Below are 24,045 nucleotides of genomic sequence, written 5' to 3'. Positions count from 1 at the left end.
TAAACATGCAGGGTTAGCTGACAGGCTCCTCGAGCTTCCCCCGTCCTCTTTCTGTCTGATTTTTGGTAGCAGAGGCTGCAGCGATTTTTCCATTTGCTTTCCCCGTGTCTGTCGTTTCCCGAGGTGACATCTAGGGAACGGGATCTCGCAGCATATTGCTGCTGCCAGTTTGGGAGCGTTCAGAGGAAATAGAAAGGATCTCTCTTCCTAAACAATCCTGCTTTATTTATTTTTTATTGGTCTGTTAGCAGATGTTGAAGTAGTTCAGGGCACAATGTAAACATGCGCTTTTCAATGGAAATAGCGAAGTATACAATGAAACAAGCAATTGGGAAGGGGGGGTTCTTTTGGACTAGGCCAGGGGGGCTTTTTTCCCCTCTTTTTTTTTGTGTGTGTTGTGTGTGCATGTAGTTGAATTTAGAATGAAAAGAAGTGCTTGATCTTTATATATTGAAATCCTCAGCGTGCGGAGCGACAGCATGAGCCAGAAGAGAAAACCGTGGCCCCATGTGGTGTGAAAAAAAGGAACAGCAGTTTAAGTGCTGGAAAGTTGAAAGAGAACTAACCTTCTTGTTCTTGTCGTCAAGGAAAGTGGCTGTTTTGTGCTTTTGTATTGAAGCATAGCATATGTGCCTCAGTTTGACAAAAAGCCTCTTGAGTCAAAGCAACCCTAGTCCTGTGTGCTGATCCAAAGCGAAGGCCATGATAATGAGGGACGGGCTCTCAGGAAGCAGTGAGTAGATAATACTACATAAGTGGAGAATTCTGTGCACTGTTTTCACCATTCTACTTAATGCAAGTGGCAGCCACGGTGAATCGCTTGCCATCCAGCTGAAATGGCCCATTAGCTATCAGGGAAAATTGTCTTTGCTACTTTCAGCAGATGGAGCAAATATTTTACAAAGCAATTTTACATACGAAAAACATTTGTGTGACTTGGTAATGCTGGCTGTTTGCCATCGCATCACCTTCTCCCACAACATGCTTCTCCAGCTTGTGGGAGGCAAAATCCGCACTTTTTAATTCTCAAATTTGCAGTTAACAATTAAATGCCTGGGCTCTAAATCAGGTCACAAACTTTAAGAGGATAAGGGCGTGCAGGGTGTCGCTTCCAAAAGCATTTCCATTTTTAGGAACCTCTCAAATTGGACTCGATGATCTTAAAAGTCTTTTCCCTCCCCCCCCCCCCCCCCCCGCCAAAATGATTCTATGATTCTGTGAATTGTTTTGTTCAGTGCAGTATCTGTCTGAATGAGGGGGAAAAAAGTCAAATCTGTTTAATTTGCTAAATAGGAGACAATGAAAGTCATTTGGCCGGTCTGACGGTGGCCACTGGCCTCTTCCAGTATAACCACCTTGCTGGTGTCACCGAGAGCGCAAGAATCAGCTGGGCTGGACCAATTCGTGTCGAGGCAGCTTGAATAAGTTATCCTAGCTCCACTGATCACAACAGTAAAGGATATACTGTACAAATGGCATGAACTGCCATGGTGCCACTGAAGTGGCATAAATTGCCCCAGCTTCATTGACTTCCGCAGAGACGCGGCACTTTGTACGGCTCAGGGTCTGGCTGCTCATTTCATTCTTCCCTGGCCCAGTCGGCTTTACTTATTTGGAGCTCCTTCCTTCACTCTGTTTGCTTGCAAGCTCCAAATAATTTGTGTTCTGTCTGATTTTTAGCTAAAAAGCCCTAGGTCTTTCTCATGCATTCTGCTCTGAAGCCTCTTTCTTTCCTCGGGTCTTTCTTCCAATTTCTAAGTCTATTTCTTCTTGCCATTTATTGGCTTATCTCAACAGGCTTTTCTTTGCCGACTGATCTGTCTCGAGTAGCTTTCCTACCAGTGCTTTCAACATATGCCACGCTTGGTCCTAATTTTTTGTTGCAGCTGCCATTCTAAGAAAGCCTTTCAAAATCCAGCTTGCAGAGGGGGTGAGAAATGGTTTTATACATAGGGGAGGGGGGAAGGTGTGATTTTCTTTCACCCTCAGTTCATCGTTACCAAAAGGTACAAAACAGATTTGGAGAGATTTAAAGATTCCTGCACGACACAAACAGTATTTGGGCTGCTCCTTTTTTACTGGTGCTGCAAGATGTGAACAAACGTTGCCTGTTTGCGTTGAGCCTCTGATTCTGAATTGGTTCGAGCCACATCAAGAGCTGAAGCATTGGTAAGCTCTGCTGGAGACACCGTCCAATTTAAACGAAATTAGCCTACCGAGCACTGATCCTTTTAAAAGAGTGAATGTTGGAGCCAGGCTTGAGTTTGCCTACTAAAATGCCCTATAATCAGGATTATTGCCTTTTTAGAGCTTACAGTGGGAAAAAAAAACCCTCCTTCAACTAGAATTCCAGGTGCTGGTCCTCAAAAAGCAGTCGCCCGTGTTGTGTGAACACCTTGACTGTCTAGGCTCTACTTGGTAAGAGTTACATTGGGTTTGATCTCACAGGGCCATTTGTCAGATTTTCTTGAATGAGCTATTTCTGTAGAAGCCCCTGTCTTCTTTCTGTAAGGCACCTGGGTTTGCTGCACACATCCTTCACATCCTTTAGCTGGGAGGAGACGGAGGGGTGACCTTCTGAATGGTTACAAATGCATCAAGGATGGGTGTGAGGAGGCTGGAGCCAGGCTGTGCTCAGGGATGGCCAATGACAGGACAAGGGGCAACGGGGACAAGCTGGAACAGAGCAGGTTCCAAAGAAGCACAAGGCAAAACTTGTTCCCTGTTGAGGTGAGGGAGCACTGGCAGGGGCTGCCCAGATGGGCTGTGGAGGCTCCTTCTCTGGAGACATCCCAACCCAGCTGGATGAGTCCCTGTGTGCCCTGCTCTAGGTGGTGCTGCTCTGGCAGGGGGGTGGCACTGGATGAGCTTTCCAGGTCCCTTCCAACCCTTGGGATTCTGTGATTCTGTGATTCACTGTCAGGGAGTGCTAAGGGTGCTTGGAGCTGTGAGGTGCTCTCAGGCTGTGCCTTGCCCTGACAGACCTTCTGAGTTCATCCTGTGTTCAAGTCCACTTCCAATGGGGTTTGGCCTCATTTAAGCAAGAGACACTGGCCCTGTCGAGGAAGAGCCACACAGTCTTGGCTGTCTAACATCCATCATACGGACAGAGAGTAGGAGATCATGTGTGTCCATGAGGTCAGTGGAGACTCAGCCCTACCAGCAGCCTCCATTTGTGAGCCCTTCCTTGTCTGGAAGTTCTGCTTGATTTTGCACCCAGTTTCTAGGGAGCTTGCTTTCCCAGCCCTCTGTGATCTTCCCAAGCACCTGTGCCTGAGAGGAGATGCAGCTATTCCCAGCGCCGTTCCACGGAGCCGCCGCTCTCACGGCCCTCGGAATCGTTGCAACAGAAAATTGTGTCCCAGATGATCAGCCCATGGTTTAATTTTTACTTACACAAGCTTGGTCACAGCACTCTCAAATACTCCTGTGCATCCAGCAGGGATTATTGGTTTTTCCCCCTGTAATTTATCAAAAGCTTTCAGGCAGTCCTTGCCACACCTCTCCTCTTCTTTGTTTGCTTTTCTATTTCTGTCCAAGTTGCACAATACCCAAGAGTCATCAGATCACAGGGATGAGACTTGGTGTACCACTGAACACCCTGACAAGTGCAAACTGCTTTGTGGGCCGGCAGTTCCATGACATCCATCATGGCTCACGTCCTCTCTCCAAAGCAGTGTTTGTTTTCCCTGTGCCCTGATCTCGTGATTCCTTGGCATGGTGATATTTTAATGAAAGTACAAATCGAGCCAAGGCCAGCAGGTATTTGCTCACTCCTCTGTTATATCCAAAACCTGAATTCCTCCTCATTAAGGGAACAAGCAGTGTGAATCCAGAACCTGGCTGCGTTCTGCACGTGGATCTCACGTCTGATGCGCTCCTTTGCTTTGCCATGAAGTTCAGGTCATGCTGCTCACTGGATTCATACACTGACTAAAATATTTGAAGTCAACAGAATATTTCAGTCCCCAGTGTATGACAGGAGCCCACATAGCCCAGATTAGCATCACTATCAGTGCAGCTCAGTATTTGAAGGCATTTTTTGTCTCGGTTCCATTGAGGCAGGGATAGCAATTGTTCCCCTTTCACAGCAGGACGGCTGAGGCACTGAGTCACTCTCCCAGTCTCACAGCCCGACTGCACTCAGGAACAAGGCAATATCAAGGCCTCCTGTGTGCAGAGTTGGTACCTGAGTCCTTGGCCCATGACAGTAAGTTGATTCTGAAGCTGTATTTTTGGTTACATCCCATCTTGTGCTTCACGACAGAGCTCACCTCTCCAAACTCACTGCTCTGCAAACACAGACGTTTCCCACCCCTATTTTCAGATGTTACCCACAAGGTTTCATCACGTTCCTCCAGAGCTCGTGATAATAAGATTGTGGCTTAGGACATTGCCAAGATCAGAGGAGGGTTGGTCACCTTCTGAAGCACAGGATGAAGAGAGAGGATGTAAAACAGAAGCAAAGAGACCCAGGGGAAGCAGGCGGACGCTTATGAGGCAGCAAGAAAAGAAGCCTGAAGCAATAGAGTCAGGGTCTCTGCACTTTATATGTTTGTGTACTTCTGGGACAGTTGCAAACAGTAAAGGCAATGCAGTTAGTTTCTGTATTTAATGGGGTTGTTGTGTGTGTGTGTGATAATATAGTACAGAACTGGAAACTAGGAAGACAGTTTCTGTCCTATACTCAGCAAATCCTACCGGAGGCAGAGGCAAAAAGACAGATTGGAGAGCGCAAAATGGTATCTCCTGCTTTAGAAATGCTTTTGCTTGATTCTTCCTCTCTTGTTTTAAGTAACTGAAGAGTGTTTGGGTTGCTCTAACAGCTTAACCGTGGAGTCAGTCACACTATTTCTGGCGTTTGTGACTGTTTCAATACGCTCAGTTTCGAAACATAAACCACGTACAAGTTATTGACTGCTGGAATCGACCCCTGAGCAGTTACCAAGTGCTTAGCATTTTCAGTTGCCAGATCAAATTATTGATATCAATTATAATGAAATAGATGCTGTGCTGAAGGGGAGGGTGGGACTGTCTTTCAGAGAAGGACAGTTTCCAACAGGAGGGAAGAGCACTAAGTAGAAGAATTAAAAAAGGCTTCCTGACTGTGGGTAAACAGTAACCACATTCCTTCTCTTTTTTTTTGTTGCCTGTTGGAGGCCTGGTTTTTAATCACCCCACAAGCAGTTTTCATTTCTGTAGTAAAATTGCTTGTGGTTCTATTTAATTTGTTTCTGCAGGAGCCAGCTTTGGTGAAGATCTCCCAGGAGCTGCCGGGCCTTTTAGCACAGCACGTACAGCCAGTCAATGAGAAACGATTCCCTACATGGGAAAAATTCCTCCAAACGTTTCTTAGTCAAGGTAAATAAGACTCCAAAGTCGCTGTGAAGTGTTATAAGGAGTAATTATACCATATTGTATGCCATCTTCTTGTTAATCTTGGGCCCATTTAAATATTTAGCTCCTTTTGTTTCTCCATTGTGCTTCAAATGTTCATTTACAAATGAATTATAGGCAACTGTTCAAACATTCATATGTCCCATCCAAGCTTTCAACCTGCTTCTGCAGGGGGATTGGACTGGATGACCTCTAAAGGTCCCTTCCAACCCCCACCGTTCTATGACTCTATATTAATCCTGGATTACCCTTCTCATGGGATTCTGAATCAATGAGCACTGGGTTCCAGTTATAAAGGCTGTAGAGAAAGCCAGCAGGTGAGTTTGCATGTAGGTAAGTGTGAGGGTATTTCATCTTTGTTAGGTGTTGGTGAGCAAACATCTGCAGGTGTTGCTTTTCCCTCCCATAGGAGCTCTGGAAGCTCTGGGTGCCTCACACATACATCACACGAAGTCAGATGTGCTCATAACTGTCAAGAGCTCGAGGTTTCGTATGCCCTCTGCATTTCTTTCTCTGGGGAGGAGATGAGGGTGATTCAAAGCTCTGAAAGTTTTGGGCTTGTTTTCTAATGCCAGATGAGTTCACTCCCCCAAGGTCCCAGCATTGCATTTCTCTCCTGCCCTGTGACTGGCATTTAGATGGACAGCCCAGGATTCGTTCATACTGCCCCAGAGCTTATTTCTCCAGTCAGATATGTGATGTCTCCAATTTGGAACTGCTTACAAAGCATCTGCAGCTCAAAAGCCACTGGGTGAACTGCACAGTGCTATAGCAGATGAGATGTTTTCTTTCTCCTCTAAGAGATTCCTGAGTTGGAGCTATGCTGCTCCCATTACATTTATTTACTTGCTGTATCTCCATAGCAGTCCTCCCTGCAATGCCAGAGCACAATAGGAGCTGGATGGTTTCATTCTGTGCACTCTGAAGAGCATCACATGTGAATTTGATTACTAGCTTAACAGCTAATTCATTTCTTACTAGGTGGTGTGATAGAAGCCTTCCCTCTCTCAGAAAACGCCACCAACCTCACGGTGGATCTGCTGATAGAGCCAACGGGCGAGGTCACCCTGGTGTCATCTGGGGACCAGCTCCACGCTGACGGGCCCTTACGATCGTCTGGCACCACCATTCCCCAGTGCTCTGTTGACCCAGCAGTTCTTCATTCACTCTGCTTCCAGATTGGAGAGAGCTGTAAATCCAAAGGAGTGCTTGGTTACCTCTCCGTTGATTTCGTGACGTTCATCCACCCACAGACGCTGGAGCAGCAGGTGAGTGGGCCAGATGGTCCCCCTGAGATGGAGAAATGGCTGCTTTCCTGCTGCATTCCAAAAGGTATCAGGAGAGGGCTTTGCCCTTTTGAACCATCTCTGTTTCTAAGCCACCAGGCGTGTGGTAGGAGGGTACAGCACGTGGTTATTCTAATGAGAGCAGAAAATTTAGACCTGATCTGCCAGGTGGACCTGATGAGAAACCTGAAGAGAAAGGAGCCAGTAAAGCCTGGAGGGCTGCTTTCAAAGCTGAGCAATAAGAAAAGAGTGTTTTAGTCCTTTTAATGACTTCCTTTTTCCCTAAAATAAGTGCATTCAGCATGAAGCTGGCAATTACAGACCACGGTCTCATGTTTAGGTTCCTTCAGTTCCAAAACGTTCTGAATCTCTTGTGTTTTGCTCTGTAAAAGTAACTGCAGGGATTCTTGTGCTCTTTAGAGTGAACAGTAAGAAGGCAGATCAGAGGGCTGAGGATGAAGCTAAGGAAGAGGGAGTGTTGACAGTTTCTTACAGCAAGTAGGATGGTAGTGCTGAGCCATTTGGTTTATGGCAGAGTGGCTGAGTAGCAGGGTGAGGTAAGGGAAGGCAGTCCAGCTAGCCTGCCTCAAGAAGTTACAGCCCTGGGTCAGGAGTTGCTGTCCCTTAGCTGACTGTGGGATGTGGGTTCATTATGAGTGAAAAGGAAAACCTCCTCCTTCAAACCATTTGGCTTTTAGAATGTCAGAAAGAAGAATTTGCTGCTAGAAAGCCAGATGCCATCTCGCACTGACAGGTTACCCACCAATATCAAAGCACAGGCTGAGGTCAGCGTGTGGCACGTGACAGTGCCTGGGGTTAAAGATGTCGCTGCAGGGGCTGCAATGGCTCTGTGTTGGGAGCAATGGATGTACATCATCTCACTTGATGGGCAGGAGCTTCTTAAAGTGTGCTCCTGCGATAGTTTAAGGTGTTTATCTCTTCAGATAAGATATCCTGTGGCATTCCCTCTGTAGATCCTTGTCCTGATGAGTCTTCCACGTGCCCTGTGCAGGCTCCTGAGTGTTTTTATCCAGCTCTTTGGGTCTGTCAAAGCTCTGAGGCTTCCTGCAGGTGTAGTACCAAGAGCAGGGCAGGAGAGCAGAGCAGCACAGGACACCATTCCAGCTCCTCTCCTGCAGCCTCACGCTGCTCTCTGCTGCAGCACAAAGCTGTCCACAGTTGGTAGATTGGTTGCCATAGGGTATTTGAGAGTGTTTTACCAGGAGATCAGCAGATCCAGGTACTGTGTGATGCATTATCAACTTCAGGTTTATGACAGTGCCTGACAATATGTCATACCTCCTCCAGCCCTGAAGACTTGATGTGGTGGGGATATGATCTGCAGGCACAGGTTGCAGTAGTGTGGGAAGAGATGTCTGGCCTTTAGGGGAGTCTAGACTGAAGAATACAGTGTTTTAAAGAATGGTATTCCAAGGTTAACGCCTTCAATTACCTGGAAAGGAAAATGCTGCTAGGGAGCCAGTGTGGTTTTGGAGTGCTGGAGCCCTGTGTGACTGGCATCAGGCGTAACTGAGGACTAGAGAAATGCTTTCTCATGAAACCCTGCCCAGGAGAGTCTTTTGTGTAGATGAGCAATGAGTTCTTTTTCAGAGGTAAAACCAGAAGCACCTCCAGTGGCCCAAGTCCTCCCTGCCAGAGTTTCACAAGCTCATAGTGAGCTGTACCAGAAGTTTTGACAACATAAGAATCAAGACAATAAATGAAGAGAGCAGAAGGGTACTGACTGCAGAACCTGCTGCTGCCTGAGGTGGGAAGCAGAGGAGAGGTGGCTGCTCTCCCTTATTGCACATCACTGAACTTGTTCAGATCTTCCAAGCAACAGAGTCCCACCACACGCTGCTGCCAGTGCCAAGGAGCAGACAGATAAGAGAATGGGTTTAAAGAAGCAATTTAGTCCCTGGTATGAATGTTGATGATCAGCCTTGCTCACAGTTTGTTTAGTCCCTGGTATGAATGTTGATGATCAGCCTTGCTCACAGTTTGTAACACAATTGTAATCCCCCATGTGTCTGTGCTGGAGTCCTCTGGCATTTGTCTTTAGGTCAGATTCCTTTGTCACCACATCGTCTGTTGGATTCTGCCACCAGTCAGACATGGGGAAAAACAAACACAGAGCATTGTTGCAGACTGTGTTCTGTTTAAAAGTAAAACCACTTCCATGAGCTTCTAACCAGTGAAGCCAGGCTTCCCACAGGTCTCCCAGTGAAGTTCTCACGTGTTTTCCAGCTGAACCCACCCTGCAGCTTCTTCCCATTGCAAGGTCTCTTTCCTCTGCCCACTCACTTACCTGGGGAGCCTCCTGGGAGTTGAATGTGTTTGATTTCATCTTCTGGCAAATGTGGTTGATATTGGAGTGAGCATTTTAACAGCCAGGTGTGCAAACCTAAAGCATGATGCCAGACTAAGACCAAATGAAGGGAAATCTGGGTGAAGAGTGACCAGTGTTGTGGTGATGGCCTTGTCTTTGAAGGCTGAAGGAAATGAGATCGTTGTTGAAGACCATCAAATCCTTCCCATCAGTGATGGGTGGTTTTGTTGGGCTCAAACCATACAAATTCCAAATTAGTGTATGGCTGCAGATGTTAGTTCAAGAGCTCTGCATTCAGCTGTTTCTTCTGTTTCCCTGGGTTTTTGCTCTTGTGACGTGGTTTTCCTCTCAGCCTCCAGTGAGGACCCTCACTGCCCCAGTGTTGAACTGTGAAAGGGAACGTGGGTGTATGTCCATGGGTGCATTTCATATGAGGGGCATTTCCAGGGCTGCTGTGGCTGAGACACTACACTCAGATCCCTTTGGGTGTCTGTTTCTCCTGTCTGCAGCTTGTCTGGTGTGAGGAAAGGCTTTAAACCCAGGGCCTGTATTCAATCCCAGAGAGTCAGCATGTGCTATCTATTGGCAAAAGCTGGCTCTTTGGCAGGGCTGTTCTAATGAAACTCCATTTTAAGCTCAGAGAAGGTTTAAAACCAGCCCCTTGGTAAGTGATACCACTGCAAGGTGACTCTGGTGAACCAAGGAACTGGAATACTGTTAGCTTGGAAATGCAGGTTACATCTGACTCCCACAAGGTACGTACACAGGCATTGTGATCAGAACTGTGGATAAGCCACGCTGGACAACTTCCATGTAAAGTTGCTCTAAAAAGATTAAGGGGTGACATTCTCACCTGCTGAAGTCAATGGGGGTTTTGCCAATGGCTTTGCTCAAGCCAGGAGTTCACCAAAAGGCAGAAATGCTTCCCAGATGATTAAGGTTGTGACATTCCCTGGCATGAACCAGGAGGTGTTAAGTCAGGCAGCGTTTCTCCTGGCCTCTGACTATTCCTGTCTGTTCTGTCTTGAGTTTCTTCCCTCACTTCCAATTGGTTCTACCTCAGTATTTCCTGTGTTTGTCAGCACGTACCACAACTTTAGCATTATTTAAGCACAGGTTTTTAAATTTAACTAGATGTAGAGGCAATTAATGATGCCATCTGTCTTGGGAGAGAGAGATTACACAAAAGATCGTGTTTCTGAAAGCACTATCTTTTTGGCAAACAAGAAACCCTATCAGACTCTCAGCACATTTGGTCACTAATCTCAGAAGTCCTCCCATCAATGCAGTAGCTGAAAAGCTCAGACACATTTGCTGGAAGCACAGTGTACTGAGGTATTCTCTCAGAGTTGTGCTGTACTGAAGATATCAACTGATAGATGGTATTGTCAGAAACAAGAAAAATGAAAGCTATCACTGAGCATCTGGTACCAATGCAGGCTGAGTACTGAAATACTGACCTGGAACCTTCACCAAGTTACATGCTACATAAATACAACTCTTTAAGAAATGTGAAGGGCCAAACAAGTGAAAACATATTGCTGCCTTTGCAGGCTGAGCAGCTGCAGGGTACCATCACATCTGCACTTGTGCCTCCCCCATGCCCTTGTGTGAAGGAGACTTCAGAGGAGAGGACAGAAATGTGTGTACATGGAGCTTCAGGCTCATTCACAATCTGTATGTCATAGAGTACTGCCTTTATTTGTAAGGATTTCTGCTCTTAGCCAGTATTTGCCTTCAACATGCTTTCATCAGTGCTGCTGTGCTCCTTTGTGGCACTGGTGGCAGAGGCTCCACGCGATGGGTGAGGGACAAAGCCTGTCTGTCAGACACACAGGTCAATGGGAGGCCAGAGTGAATGTAGAAATGAGAAAGGAACCTCTGGGTCACTGGAGAACTTTGTGTCCATCACAGACACAGCAATATCTTTACTGTCTTCCAGTTCTTTGGAGTCCATACTGACCAGAAGGTGACAATAGGGATGCTGTCCTTGGGCCTGGAGGAGCTGGAGGGTGTTGTAGCCTCTCTGTTGTGTGATCCACCACCTCGTATTTCCACTGGGCTTTCTCTGTGCTTTGACTTGGTACCCGAGTCTCTCCCAGCTCCTTTTCTCTTCCTTTCCCAGTCCCAGGTGGCCCTTGAAGCTGCTGCAGTCCCAGCCCTCCCCTCACCCTGTCAACCCCACCACTAACCCCTGGCCCTCAGCACCTCAGCTCCAGGGCTTTGGTGCAGCCTCCCCAGCGCTGAGCACAGGGGGAGGATCTGAGCCCTGTCTGATGGTCTCAGACCTGCCTGCCACTGTCCTGCCACTTGTGTTTCACTGTTCATTTCATGTATAACTCTGAGGCTAAAAGTGGAGTCCCAGTGCTGGGTGAGCTGAGGAAGGTGGCGAGGCAGAGCCTGGCGCTGCCTGCGTGGCTCTGGGCTCAGCTGCCTGGCTCTGAGCACCCCGGCAGGGGCTGAGCGGCACAGCACCCTGGGCACTCAGCACAGTGCTCTCTCTGCCTCGGGAATCTGTTTCCATCTCAGTTAGAAGCATTTGTGGTTTGTTCCTAAGGGAAAGGGAGATGGAGACACGTTGTTTTCAGTGTCTTGGGGGGAAAAAGCGGAGGAGAATTAAGAGCCTGACTTGCACTGAGTCACTTCTGATCCCCACTCTGTTCTCCAAGCCTCATCTTTAAGAGCAAGGCCTTGACCCTTCGAAGTCTTGCACAGTATTGACTAAATGCTGCTCAGATCCCAGCTTGTCAGGGAGCTGCACCTAAATGAGTCCATGTAATTGAGTGGGACTGCTTGACTGCATAGACTTGCTTCCACACACAGCTCTGCAGACAGAGAACTGGGGGAAGCCGAGTCGTAAGTCGCCTTTTTGCGTGGTCTGATGCTTACACAGCCCCACACCTTCTGCAGCAGCAGTGAGGGAACACTGGGTTAAACCGTGCAGTTTGGGCACGGAGGAGACTGACAGAGCTGGGATGGTTTGGGAGGCAGTTTAAAAAGCCCCCGAGGAAGATGGTTTCAGGGCTTGCAGCCAGCTTTGGCCGTGCAGGCAGGTCTGGGCTTAGCAAGTGCAGAGCACAGATCTGTGTGAAGCCCACTGATGAGCTGGGGTTACCACGCAGTCGGTGCTTTGGGGAGCTGCCTCCCCTGTGCACAGACGCTTCTCCATGCAGAACGTGGAAGTTTCTGTGTGCTGTTCTCAAACAAGAGCCACGGGGCTTTCATCAACCGTCCCCCAAGCTCCTGTTGGGCAGGACAGAGCAGGGCAGCGCCAGGGCCCTGGAGCGCGCGGTTTTGGGCCGGCTGCAGCCCGTCGCAGCAGCTGCCACGAGGTGGCAGGCGGATGAGATCCCGTCTGCCATCGCTGCCCGAGGAATCCGCTCCGCTGCCAGTGCCGAGTGTCGCCCCAGAAGCTCTGATCGAGGCCCAGGCTGCAGCGTACTCATTGCCATTTTCACGGTGTCATTCAGCCACTCTAAAAGCTGCAGGTGTTCTCTTCCCAGGGACACCGAGAGCAATACGAGGAGCAGAGAAAGGAAAGGTAGGATTTAGCATCTCTTGAAGAACTTACGTCTCCTTCCCTCATCAAGTTTACATTTTAAAGCTGAAGCGTCTTTGTGGCAGTTGGAATTGGGACTTGATTCACTGGAGGTGGCTGTGTGGTGATGCTGAAGGAGATGGCTCCTGGCAGCACTTGGCAGCCTGGGTAAAAGGCAGCAGTGCCAGACTCCATCATTTTCCCTTGGACAAACAGCCAAAGTCTTGCAGGACATCTTTCTAAGTAGTATTTTTGCAGTGGTGAGATGCTGGGATTGTCCTGATCTGTGCTTTGCTTAATCTAAAACCACTCCTAGGACTGTCTAAAATTGTAACTGCTGCCTCTACTCCTTTTGAGATCATAATAAACCCCTTAGGTGGACCTGCTTGAGCAGGAGGGGTGGAATAGGTGATTTTTAGAGGTCCTTTCCAACCCCCACCATTCTGTGACACCCTCTTTTCCGAGCCTGCCTCTTTGCTGGCACGTGGCAGGGACAGATATTGCCCTGTTATTGGTGATAGAGCCACTGCCTACTTCCAGCTGCAGAGCTGTTCTCCTCGCGTGGCTCCACCAGGCAGGCTCAGGCCAAGCTGCCCTTGTCTAAGCTGTCAGAAGTGTTGCCTGGTCCCTGATGGCTGTCATTTTGCAAGGAGCACTTGTGACCTTCAGGAACTGGAATGGGACTTAAAAATTGTTCCATGGAAAAAGTGTCAACTCGTTCCTGAGGGTCAGACCTGTGTTTGGACTTAGCTGATGGGAAAACATTATCCATGACAAGAAAGTTAGAGCCATTGCCCAGGCCCTGTGTCTACAAAGGGGATTTCAAAGGCCTCTCTGGATTTCCATGGTGAAAGGGAATCCCCTGCTAGGATAAAGCTGGACTCTTATGCCATCTGATCCTTGTTCCTCTCTCCCTGTGTTAGGGATGTTCTGGGATGCATCCAGGGCAGAAAGGGACATGGCTACAATATAGTGCTGACAATCCTGAGCCAGGAAAAGAATCCTTGGGGGTGATCCCAGCTGGCACATGGTAATGACCATTTGGCTGCTTTAACTTGCAGTAGGGTTGGTTCAGCCTCAGGCCCAGGCCCAGAATGAAAGGAGGTGGACAGGTGGCTTCCAGCCACATTTGCCTTCCTCCCCCTCTGCCTGTGGACATCTACACCCCATATGTAAAAAAAGCACAAACTGAAATGACTTACAATTCCATCCTGCTATGTAGAATGTAACTGTGACTGAAGCTGAAGTAGGTGTTTAGCACTGTCCTTCCATGCAATGTTAGAGAGCAGCAGGCAGGGGAGGGGAAGGGGTGGACACCTTCCTCCACTACATGGTAGAGCCACTTGTCCCTCCTCTTGTTCTGAGCCCTTACTTTGGTAGGCAGTGCTATGAGGGTGTAGTGGGTCTGAGGTGATGAAGCCATGTCCTGCCCCTGGGCTTGTGTGTCAGCAAAGCCTCCAGATAGTGCTGGTGCAGACTTTGAGGTCAGAGCACTGCAGGTGTAATATTGAGGTCAGGATTAAGAGCACCTGGTTCACTGTGAGCTGGTGAGGAGTCAGTCCTTGGACATCCATGATTTTGAGGAGTCCCTGGTCCCCTCATGTCACTCTGCCATCTCCTCCTGGGGGCAAAGCTTTGAGTATCATAGAATCACAGCATGGTGGGGTTGGAAGGGACCTTTAGAGCTGCTCCAGCCCAACCCCCTGCCCAAGCAGGTCCCACCTGGCTCAGGGGGCACAGGAACGTGTCCAGGTGGGGTTGGAAACCTCCTGAGCAGGAGCCTCCACACCCTCCCTGGGCAGCCTGTGCCAGGGCTCCCTCACCTCAGCACTGAAACAGTTTTTCCTTGTGTTTAAATGGAACTTTAGGAGCTCAAATCCAACCCAAGGTTCAAAACACATTGGCTGTTACTGATCTGTTGATAACATTTATGGAAACTAATGCAATGCTTCTACAGGCTGTATAGTTTCTCATTGCTGATTAGCTCCTTGAAAAGGTTAGCACACTCTGCAAAAGGCCAGATTGTCAGCCAAGTTCTTCCCTGTCTTGCAGAAGTGATGATAAAACCCAACTGAGTGCAGAAAAGTCAGCATTATAATTGGGGAACCTTCCCTTATTACTAAGCCAAGCCAGCCATTAGCATCCCATTAGCATTTTATACCATGCAGCAGGAAATATTTAAGTTGACAAATAGGATATTTAATACAGCAACAGATACTTGGCAGTTAGATATTAACAACTGTTACTGCTGTGATTTATTCACCATTATAAAAAGGGCATTACTGTGTGCATATGATTCCGAAATTAACTCCAGTTTACCAAGAGGCCTTGACTGTCTGACCTCTTAATATCCTTATAATGATGCCATTTACCATTCAAAGGCTTATTCAAGTCAGTCACTGCTAGATTTGTTTTAAAGGGGTCCACTGTAGGGCAGATCCTCGGGTGTGTTAACATTCCTCATTGGTGTGGCAGGCATGAGCGTTTTGTCACTCGAGGAGAGCTCCTGGGTAAAGCCATGCTCAGGTCAGAGGAGCCTGACACGAGCAATCCACCCTTGCGTGGACTGGCTTCCCCTTGCGTGGGCTGGCCTCACAAATCCTGCCTGACTGGAATCACAGAACTGTGCAGCTTGAAAAAAGCTGTCCCCTTGCAGGTGGCTGCTTTGCTGCCTGCCCCTGCTCAGCAGAGCTGAAGGAGGCTGTGCAGGGATTCAGGCACAGCACCTCTGCAACGTCCCACAGCACGGGCTCAAACCTGGCAGGGCTCAGACACAGCGCAGGTTCGTGGGGTGACGGTCTGTTGTTAGTGCCGGGCTGGCAGGACCTCCCTGACCAGGAGCCACACCTGTAGCTATGGACACATTCAGCTCGTGTGCCCCTGAAGCGGTGCACACGCTCACACGGCCCAGGGCTGCGGGCAGCAGGGATGTGCCGCTGTTTAGGGCAGTACCTGTCGTTCCAGGAGTCTCCTCTTCAAGCTCCTGCTTCTGCACAGCCCTCAGTGCACACTGTAAGGATCAGCACGTGCACAAGCTTTTCGCCAGGCCAGTATCTGCGGTGTCAGCCCCTCCTGGCTGCGGGGTGCTCCCAGAGGAAAGCTGTGTAGACTGGCAATGACTTTTAACTGCAAGTCCAACCTCAACGTTGCTCCTGCACATAGAGCTGCCGCGGCTCAGCTTGGGAAGGCACCGGTGCCACAGCAGCCCCATGACCCTACGGTCTGATTTCTCGTGCACTTATGGGAGTGAAAGTGTGACTCAGCACCACAGAGCAGGAGGGTGAGTGGGAGCAGGATCACGCCCCAAACCCCACAGTTTTGCTGTGCAATGGGACAGGCTTTGCTCAGCCCCTGTAAGGGCCAACACATTCTTACACACCTATTTAACACTTCCCAGTTTAGCTTTGCCTTCTGGAACTTCCCTTTTGCTGTCTCAAAAGACCTGTTTGTGACTCCAGGTTGACTTTATTTAACCTTAGTTATTCTTCAGCTGAGGAAATGCAGGTGTGATGTGTTGCTTTTGGGTCATTACCTATTTCATGTCACGCTGGCTTCACAGCTGCTGAGCTCAGCTCTCTGCTTCTTCTAATACTTGCTGAAGTCTCAGTAGTCCAGGGCACTGTTCTGCCCTTAGCCTTTCAGTTTTGTCTCCAAGGCTGAAGTTCCCCTTTGGAAGTGGTTTGTCTCTGCCAGCACAAGGAAACCATCAGCACATGATGCCAACACACAGTGAAAAATCAAGGCATGGATGTTCCTGTCCACGATGGCCAAGATTCAACCTTCATGGTCTCTCCCCTTTTCGTTTCCTTGGGTTTTGATTTGAATGCACCTGTTTGTGTTTTGATTAGATATGGGCAACAGACCTTGACCTTTGCTACAGTGACCAGCTGGCCTTGACTCAGCTCATGTTGTACCTGACAGAAGGAAATCTGGGTGGTCGCTCCGGCTGCTTCCAAGGATCTCTCGGTTCAAGGCAAATGAAAAGCCAACGTATTGAGCGTGAGGAGACACAAACTGTAAGCAGTGATTTGGTTACATAGAAAACCATTAATGGAAACTACAAAAGTTCAAATCTGGTCTAGATCCCTGGTCTAGGGGAGCTGAATTTGCTCCTTTCAGGTGTTAAACTGCCCCTTTTGGGTTCTGCAAGGTTAATAAACGGGATGCCATCATGCTAGAAACGGAAGGCAGGGCTCTGGATACTTGGATGTACCTGATTAATCATCTTTTGTACTCCTGAGACTGATTTGTGGTAGTAACTAACTTGTGAATATTTCAGGTAGGTTTCAAGTTGTAAAAATGGTGTTGATTTACATGCTGCAAGAAAAAGGAAGTGAAAGCTCTGCCCTGACTATAGAGTAACCTCAAAGCAATCATGAAGAAATCTGAGCCTTCAGCTCGTGAGCTCAGATTTGGATCACAAGTTACAGCACCAAAGTCTTACCCCAGCTTTGTACTTTGATGCACAAAACTGAGATTAAGACAGCCAGGGCTACACCTGCAGAAGGATCTGGAAACCTTCATCACCTCCCAGCTCTCCCTTGAGTTAAACCCAAACGTTGGCTCTCAGAACCTTCATCCAGTTGTGCATCAGTGTAGCTGTGCAGTGTTAATGACTTGGTATGAATTATGCACACAGTCATTGGAACAGGAAGAAAAACTCCCAGCACCCTAATGGTGTGTCCATAACAGTGCCTCTCAAGAATGGGGTTTAAATGAGATTGTATTTGTGCACTGCTTTGAAATCCTCATCGGCATCTGCCACAGACACACGGAATCACTGACTGGTGGGGGTTGGAAGGGACCTTTAGGTATCAGTTAGTCCAACCCCCCTGCAGAAGCAGGTCCCACCTTGCTCAGGTCACACAGACACAGGGTTAACAGATTGATACCAGTTTGTTAGATCAGATCAGTCTTGGTGCAGGATTGACTGAGGCTGTTCTGCTGAAAAGGGACAAAATGCTTTCAGAAAAGCCAGGGAGCAAGACACGTGTGTGTGTGTCTGTCACACTCCTGGACACAAAACGGATGCTGTGTCACAGTTTTGACAGAAGACTCACAGCTCCCTTTTTTTCATCCAGAGGGGAGGAATGTAGCACCATTCCAAAAATGTCATGGAGCTATAATTTAGAGGTTAATGAGCACTTGATCTATTGTTCTTGTCAAGCAACCACTTTTAGTTGGGAAGAAGTAAATTGGATGTGATTAGTCCCAGTAGTACAAGTTTGAGACAGGAAAAGTGATCACGGAGCAACTTTGGTTTTAATTAAGATTCTGTCAGAATTAACATAAATTGTCACTATACCCTTTAGCTTGCTGCTTTCTGTATTTCCAGGGTTGTTTTTTCCCTCTCCTTAAAGAGTTAACTACAAAAATGCACCCTCTCAGAAGAGTATCTTTAGCAAAGGGAGCAAACAAACCCAGAGACAAATGCTTCCACTGCACATGATCTGTAATGAATGATTAAGTAAAACACTTTGTGTAAAATTATGATGTTAATAATGATTCTGTCCCTTTTAATTTATTAGATATTCTCCATCCTGGTAGGTTTTGATTTTGATAAAACGAAGCAGCAACTGGGCTTGTGTGTGATGATTTTATTTTTAGAAATCCTTCTTTGAAAGAACAAATTTCCTCGATACTGCTGCTCCTGTAATTATGTACAAAACCAATCACTCATTATAGTTAGGATACATTATCTTCCAGACAGATGAGGCTAAATAAGCAACACATTAATAATTCATCCTGCAGTTCATTATGCATGTGTATGCATGCTTTGTAGCTGAAATAAGCACCTCATCAACCTGATGCCAACCCTTAAACAATAGTTCTGTGTTATTGCAGCCACATTCAAGTTTACGCTTGTTAAACTGCTACTTGGATTATTTTATCAAGCATTCATTTATTTGTGGTCCCCCCACTGCAGGGAACAGAATTTGGAAGCTCCTTTTTTAAGTTAATGACTTGAGCAATGGGTGTTATTAATTCCCAGAATATTATAAACATGATTAATTTTCAGGCAGAGATGTATTATATCAGGATTTCAACTATGTCAACTTCAATGACTCAGTGTCAAAACAAATATCACTTCAGAAAAAGATCCTGTAAATTACACACTTCAGTGTGCAGCGTCCCCACACTGAACAGCTCAGCTCAGCAAAGCCTCAGTGGGGGAGAACATTTCTGTGCCATTCCACTCAACGTTGATCTCTCCTCTTTGGTCCTATCAGAGTTCAGACTCGAGCACGGTCCTGGGTTTTATCCACGATATGAACCCTGCTGGCATCAGTCGTGTATAGCTTCTTGGAGTCACTGCTCCAAGTCTCCTCAAAGCCTTGCTGGAAGAGGTCTGCACGCTAGTGGTGTAGCAGAATGCTGTCTTGGAGAAACTCGAGGTCAAAACCTCCTGATGATCCACCTGTATGGGGATTTCTGCTCTGAGTCTGGGCCAGCGTGTTACACGGGGCAGGATCAGAGTGATTCCCAGGGCTCAGCTCCCAGTGGAGCTCTGAAAGTATCAACAGGCACTTTGTGAAGAGCCCTCCTGTGGGACCTGGCCAATAACACGAGGGGTTATGTACAGCAGGAGAGGAGGGGAGTGTCTCAGTTCAACAGACATCATGATGAACAGGAGTTCCTCCAAATGGAATCCCACTCCACACTTAGATGAGTTCATTGAGAAAGAGCCATTTAAATGGTAAATAGCTGGTTTCTGACGTGCTGTGTTGTTTTCTCCAGGTTTCCCCAATAAGCAGCTGGTGTGCAGCAGCAAGCAGTCAACTGAGGCACTCCAGCCTTTCAGCAGTCACCTACAATGTTCTGCTCCAGACATGTAAAGCTCACGGGGTTGGATTTGACCTCCAGGTATGACCAGGAAAGATTACAAAACATGTTACTCACCTGGTATCATTTTTGTGTGTAAATTCTCACATGGTGAAACCAGTTAGCACAGTCTAAAGTGCTCTGCGGAGTGTAACACAATGTCTAAGTGTCTGTTAAAAACACTGCAAGGTGTTGCTTTGCAGTTTTGTTGAAGAGGACTTGGTATAAATCTGAATGGGTTTATTTCAAATTGTTTTCATGATGCCAACCCAGCTGGGTGAGTCCCTGTGTGCCCTACTCCAGCTGGTGCTGCTCTGGCAGGGGGGTTGCACTGGGTGAGCTTTCCAGGTCCCTTCCAGCCCTTGAGATTCTGTGACTCTGAATTGCAGGAAGGTCCTCAGTAGTTGCTATACAAGTTAGTCTGATCTTGTAACCCTTGTCAGCTCACTTCAGGTGGGGTGTAAGGCTGAGGAACTGCAGTACTCAGATAGCTGTCTGATTTGACTCAAGACTTGGAAGCAGCGAAGGACAAAGAGTGCTACAAGATGTTTGTGTTAGACAACAGGGAGTGAGATGGTGCCTCTCCCAGAGGCCACAGAGAGAATGTTGTCCCAGAGGGTTTGCTCGCAGGGCTCTGTGGGCAAAAACGGTTCTGGCCATCAGCCAGGAGCTGTGTGTGGGGACTGGGACCAGGCTGGCACGGAGTTTTCATCAGAGCACTTGGCCATGGAAGGCTCCTTCACACAGCTCTGTGCCCACGAGAGGATGCACCGTCAGAAGCCAAGCGATGGGGTGATAATGGACAACAGAGGAGTGCAGACATGAAACTGCACCTCTGCTGGGAAAGAAAGAGCTTAAAGCTCATGAACTGAATTGTAAAGGAATGAAATGTAAGAGTTTAGGAGACATTACACCAGGCAGAGCAGCAGAGAGAGATTTCAGATCCTCAGGCACGGGGCTTCCCTGGGAAATGCCGGGTTTGACGTGTTTTCTCAGTGCAGCCCCTCCCCAGGGATGGCACCTGCTGGATTCCTCTCACAGTGACGGGCAGGAACAGCCACCCAGTGCATCCACAAACCAAACTGAGAGTTCTGCTGCTGACCAAAGTGTCAGTGATGAAACAGAGCAGAAGGTTCCTGTCCCATGTATACCTAAGATGCAATATAAGCTTTAAGAAAACCTGAGCACATTTTCACTGCCTTTTGATGTGTGTGTGAGGCTTTCTGGGTTAACCTTGACTCTGGACAAAAATGGCTGTGTAAGGAGAGAATTTTTAAGCTACTCTTACTGCTTTGGAACAAAAGTATCTGCTGTTGTACAGACTCTGCTGTATGTGTTTTGTTTACATTAAGGCAATGTATTCTCTCCAGTAAGTCAGAGCAATAATCCATGACACACCATTCAAACCCAGCCTTTCTTGCACTTATTCTGTTTAATGCATTGAATATAATTATCACTATTTTAGGAACAACTAAAGCAGCTTTGTCTTTTTCCTTAACAGGAAAAACAGGGCACGGTTTTTCTTTTGTATGATGACCAGAAGCGATCCAGACTGGGGATGCTGTAAGTACCCCCTGCCAGCTCCACAGCCTGACAGAGAGTGGGGAACACCCTCGATCTGCTGGGAGCAGCCAGGGCTCCGACCACCGTCACGGAGGAGATGAACCACACTGACTGTTCACACGAGTATATTGAGTCCCTGTAAGACAGGCCTTTGAAAGGTTGTAGGGTGGCTTTAAGCTTTTTAGTAATAAAAAAGAAGTACAGGAATGTGCTTAGATCAAAGCTGGACTGCAGTGCAGGCTAAAGACCGACTGCTAGCAGCGTGAGAGCCAGAGCTGTCGGTGGCCATCTCGCTGGGAGAGCACAGACACTAGCACAGGCTGACTTTTACAGGCCCCCTCATTAAAAACCCAGCTGTACACAGTGCAGAGAGGGTGGAAGTTTGATGCCTTTTGTGTGCTGCGATCAACAGCAGTCAGGCAACAGCAGATCTGAGAGTTTGGTAGTTCTTCAGACACGTTAACCTCTCCTAAGAACTCTCAGGAAGCATCACCTGCACAAATGTCCCACATGCTGGTTGGAGACCTCTCCTCAGAGAGAACTGGTGCACAGCTTACTGCCAAAACAGTGATGAGCAAAAGGGGCTGAAACAGGCTGCTCTCTGTTCTGTATTGTTTGGTGCTGGAGCTATTTCACTCATGACCTGGGTAAGAAATCCAGCGCTGGAGGAAGCTGCTGTGACTGTAAATGTTTTGGAGGGCAGGAGCAGGACTCAGCATTGTCTCAACAAATGGAAGAAACAGTATGAAAACATTCAGTTGGAACCAGGTGCAGGAAATTGCAGTTAGACATCAGTAATGGACATGAGGAACGACCAGAAAAGGATCTGTGAGTTCCAGTGACTAACAAACGGCCTGAGAGCCACAATGTCATGGTCTTACAGAAACAGGTAAAGCTGGGACACATTGGCAGTAAACCCTCCACCCTTCTCAGAGGGAAGCAAAGACAATGTTGGGTTCAGAAAGCATAGCTTACAAGGGAAAGCTACAGGAGAGAGGGGTGGAGGAGGCCGAGGTGGGATCTAGCAATCTTCAAGCACAGAAAAAGCCTCTGTGGGAAACATAAATCTGACTCTATGTGTTTGATAGCAGGACAAGAAATGAACTTCACTTGCAAAAGAAAGATTCATGTTTAAGCATAACAAGTATTTCTGACAGCAAAGGAAGTTAAGGCCTGATCAGATTGCTCAGTGCAGTTGTCATTGGCAGCCTTTAGTAACAGATGAGACACACCTATGTCAGGATGATGTAAGCAGCACTGATCCTGCCCCAGCACGGGGAGCAGACTAAAGGAGTCATTCCTAGGGCTGTGGGGGTCAGGGCAGTGGGAGGATACAAGGCAGACAGATTTATTTAAGGCTTTGATATCCCTATAGCATCCTGCACTCACCTGCAGGCACAATGCAGGCAGCTTCCATGATCTTCTGTCAGACTTTCAATGCAATTCCATTAATTTGGAGGTCTGTCAAGACCCTTAACAGTCTGAGCTTCTAAAATCCCTGAAATAGCTCAACTATCATCTGTGTTCCTACAGTGGAGGCCTGTGGCCAGTTCCAGTCAGTAGATGAAGTACACTCCTCCTCAGCACCATCTCCCAGTCCCTGAGACCACATGTACTGAGAGCCTGCATGTTCCTCTGACAAACCAGAGCCTCAGAAGGAAATGCAGCACTGTCAGCATTTCTCATCTTTCACAAACTGTAGGCAGAAGCAACAGTTGTTCTGGACCACTCTAGGTGTTTGAAGTGTTCTGCTGCCTCAGCCCTAACTCTGGTAGCCTCTTACTCAGAGCAGCTGAAACCTCCTGAAGCCTCAGCACTTACTTCTGCTAAGTTGATTAATAAAAGTTATTTATTACACAAATCCTTTCTGTTGACAAGTTAAAATGGAGCCACATCTTTCATATCTCCCCGAAGATTGCCACCTTGTGAGACTGGAAATACTCATTAAATTCCATCACCAGACAGGCACAAATGAGAGGGCGATTGTTTTTAAGCATGTGAAGGGAATCATTGGTAAACTCATTTGTTTGGATATCATTAACAGAACAATCGGAGAGGATCTCCAGGGGGTCCTCCTGACCTTTGCTCGCAATCTCTTCATCATCCATCAAGAAATATCAGCACCTAATATGCAAGGCGAGACCAATTTTAAGGTGAGGTGTTAATTAACTAACGATCCTGGTTAATTTCTGTACAAGGGCTGAAAATACCTCATGCTGTATCATAAACAAGTGCTAAACCATTCCTTTCTTATTGTTAGCAGTATGTATTTTGCAATGTCTAGGTCAATGCAGGAAGTCTCCCAACGAACCTGTTAGTTAAATTTAAGTTTGAAACTTTTCCTTTGAAAAGAGACATACTTTGGCATGAAATGATTTGTAATGTAATGGCTCCTGATTGTGAGAGCAGAGCAGCTATTGGCACTGCCTCAGACAGCTCTGCAGCAAGTGATGGGTTTATTCTGAGAGGCCACCATCAAGGGAGAAACCTGAAATTAGAAACTTCTCAGTTGATAATAGCCCTTTAGATTATTAACACTGATTTCTTTTAGGCAGGCAGCCACTGAGTACTTAATCCATTCATTTGCATTTTCCACCCCACCATCAATCCCACAGGTCAACTTTGTTTGGATCTCTAAGGAGGAAGCAGCACAAAGCACTGGGGCTTCTTCCCTCAGGAGCATCCCACCTTTACTCACAAGCTCCTTTGTGACAACCTTCTGGCAAAAGGAGGCAGTCAAGAAGTGATAATGAATCCAACAATGCCCCAAAACAAGCACTCATCACAATGCTTTGATTCCAGACAATAGCCAACCTTTCCAGAGGGACTTCTGTCTAAACTCTATCACCTTTCCCTTTATATAAAGTTTTTAAGATCCTGTCTGTGTTTGGTAGGAGAGTGAAGGGCTGTGTTACAGATTTGTGTCTTAAACCATGTGGTTAGTAGGTGGAGAGAGGTTCTGCTCCCCCTCTACTCTGCCCTCGTGAGACCACATCTGGAATATTGTGTCCAGGTCTGGCCCCTCAGTTGCAGAAGGACAGGGAGCTGCTGGAGAGAGTTCAGTGCAGGGACACATTGATGATGGAGTGGAGCATCTGCCATGTGATGAA

General features: G+C 47.4%; 1 protein-coding gene across 3 annotated transcripts in view; it reads left to right on the top strand.

Annotated features, from left to right (window-relative positions):
- The window catches only part of IQCH (IQ motif containing H), a 68,110-nt gene that overhangs the window by 41,822 nt on the left and 2,243 nt on the right, over window positions 1-24,045 (top strand). For all 3 annotated transcript variants that reach the window (XM_061999519.1, XM_061999520.1, XM_061999521.1), the window contains 6 exons: window positions 5,241-5,361; window positions 6,379-6,665; window positions 16,399-16,566; window positions 19,289-19,414; window positions 20,874-20,935; window positions 22,980-23,088. In XM_061999519.1, the coding sequence (XP_061855503.1) occupies window positions 5,241-5,361; window positions 6,379-6,665; window positions 16,399-16,566; window positions 19,289-19,414; window positions 20,874-20,935; window positions 22,980-23,088 (873 nt within the window). The remainder of the gene's footprint in view (window positions 1-5,240; window positions 5,362-6,378; window positions 6,666-16,398; window positions 16,567-19,288; window positions 19,415-20,873; window positions 20,936-22,979; window positions 23,089-24,045) is intronic.

The sequence above is a fragment of the Colius striatus genome, chromosome 7, assembly GCF_028858725.1.
Source record: "Colius striatus isolate bColStr4 chromosome 7, bColStr4.1.hap1, whole genome shotgun sequence".
NCBI classification, from domain to species: Eukaryota; Metazoa; Chordata; class Aves; order Coliiformes; family Coliidae; genus Colius; species Colius striatus.
Note: the sequence above shows the minus strand (reverse complement) of the source record. Positions and strands in the feature narration are given on the sequence as shown.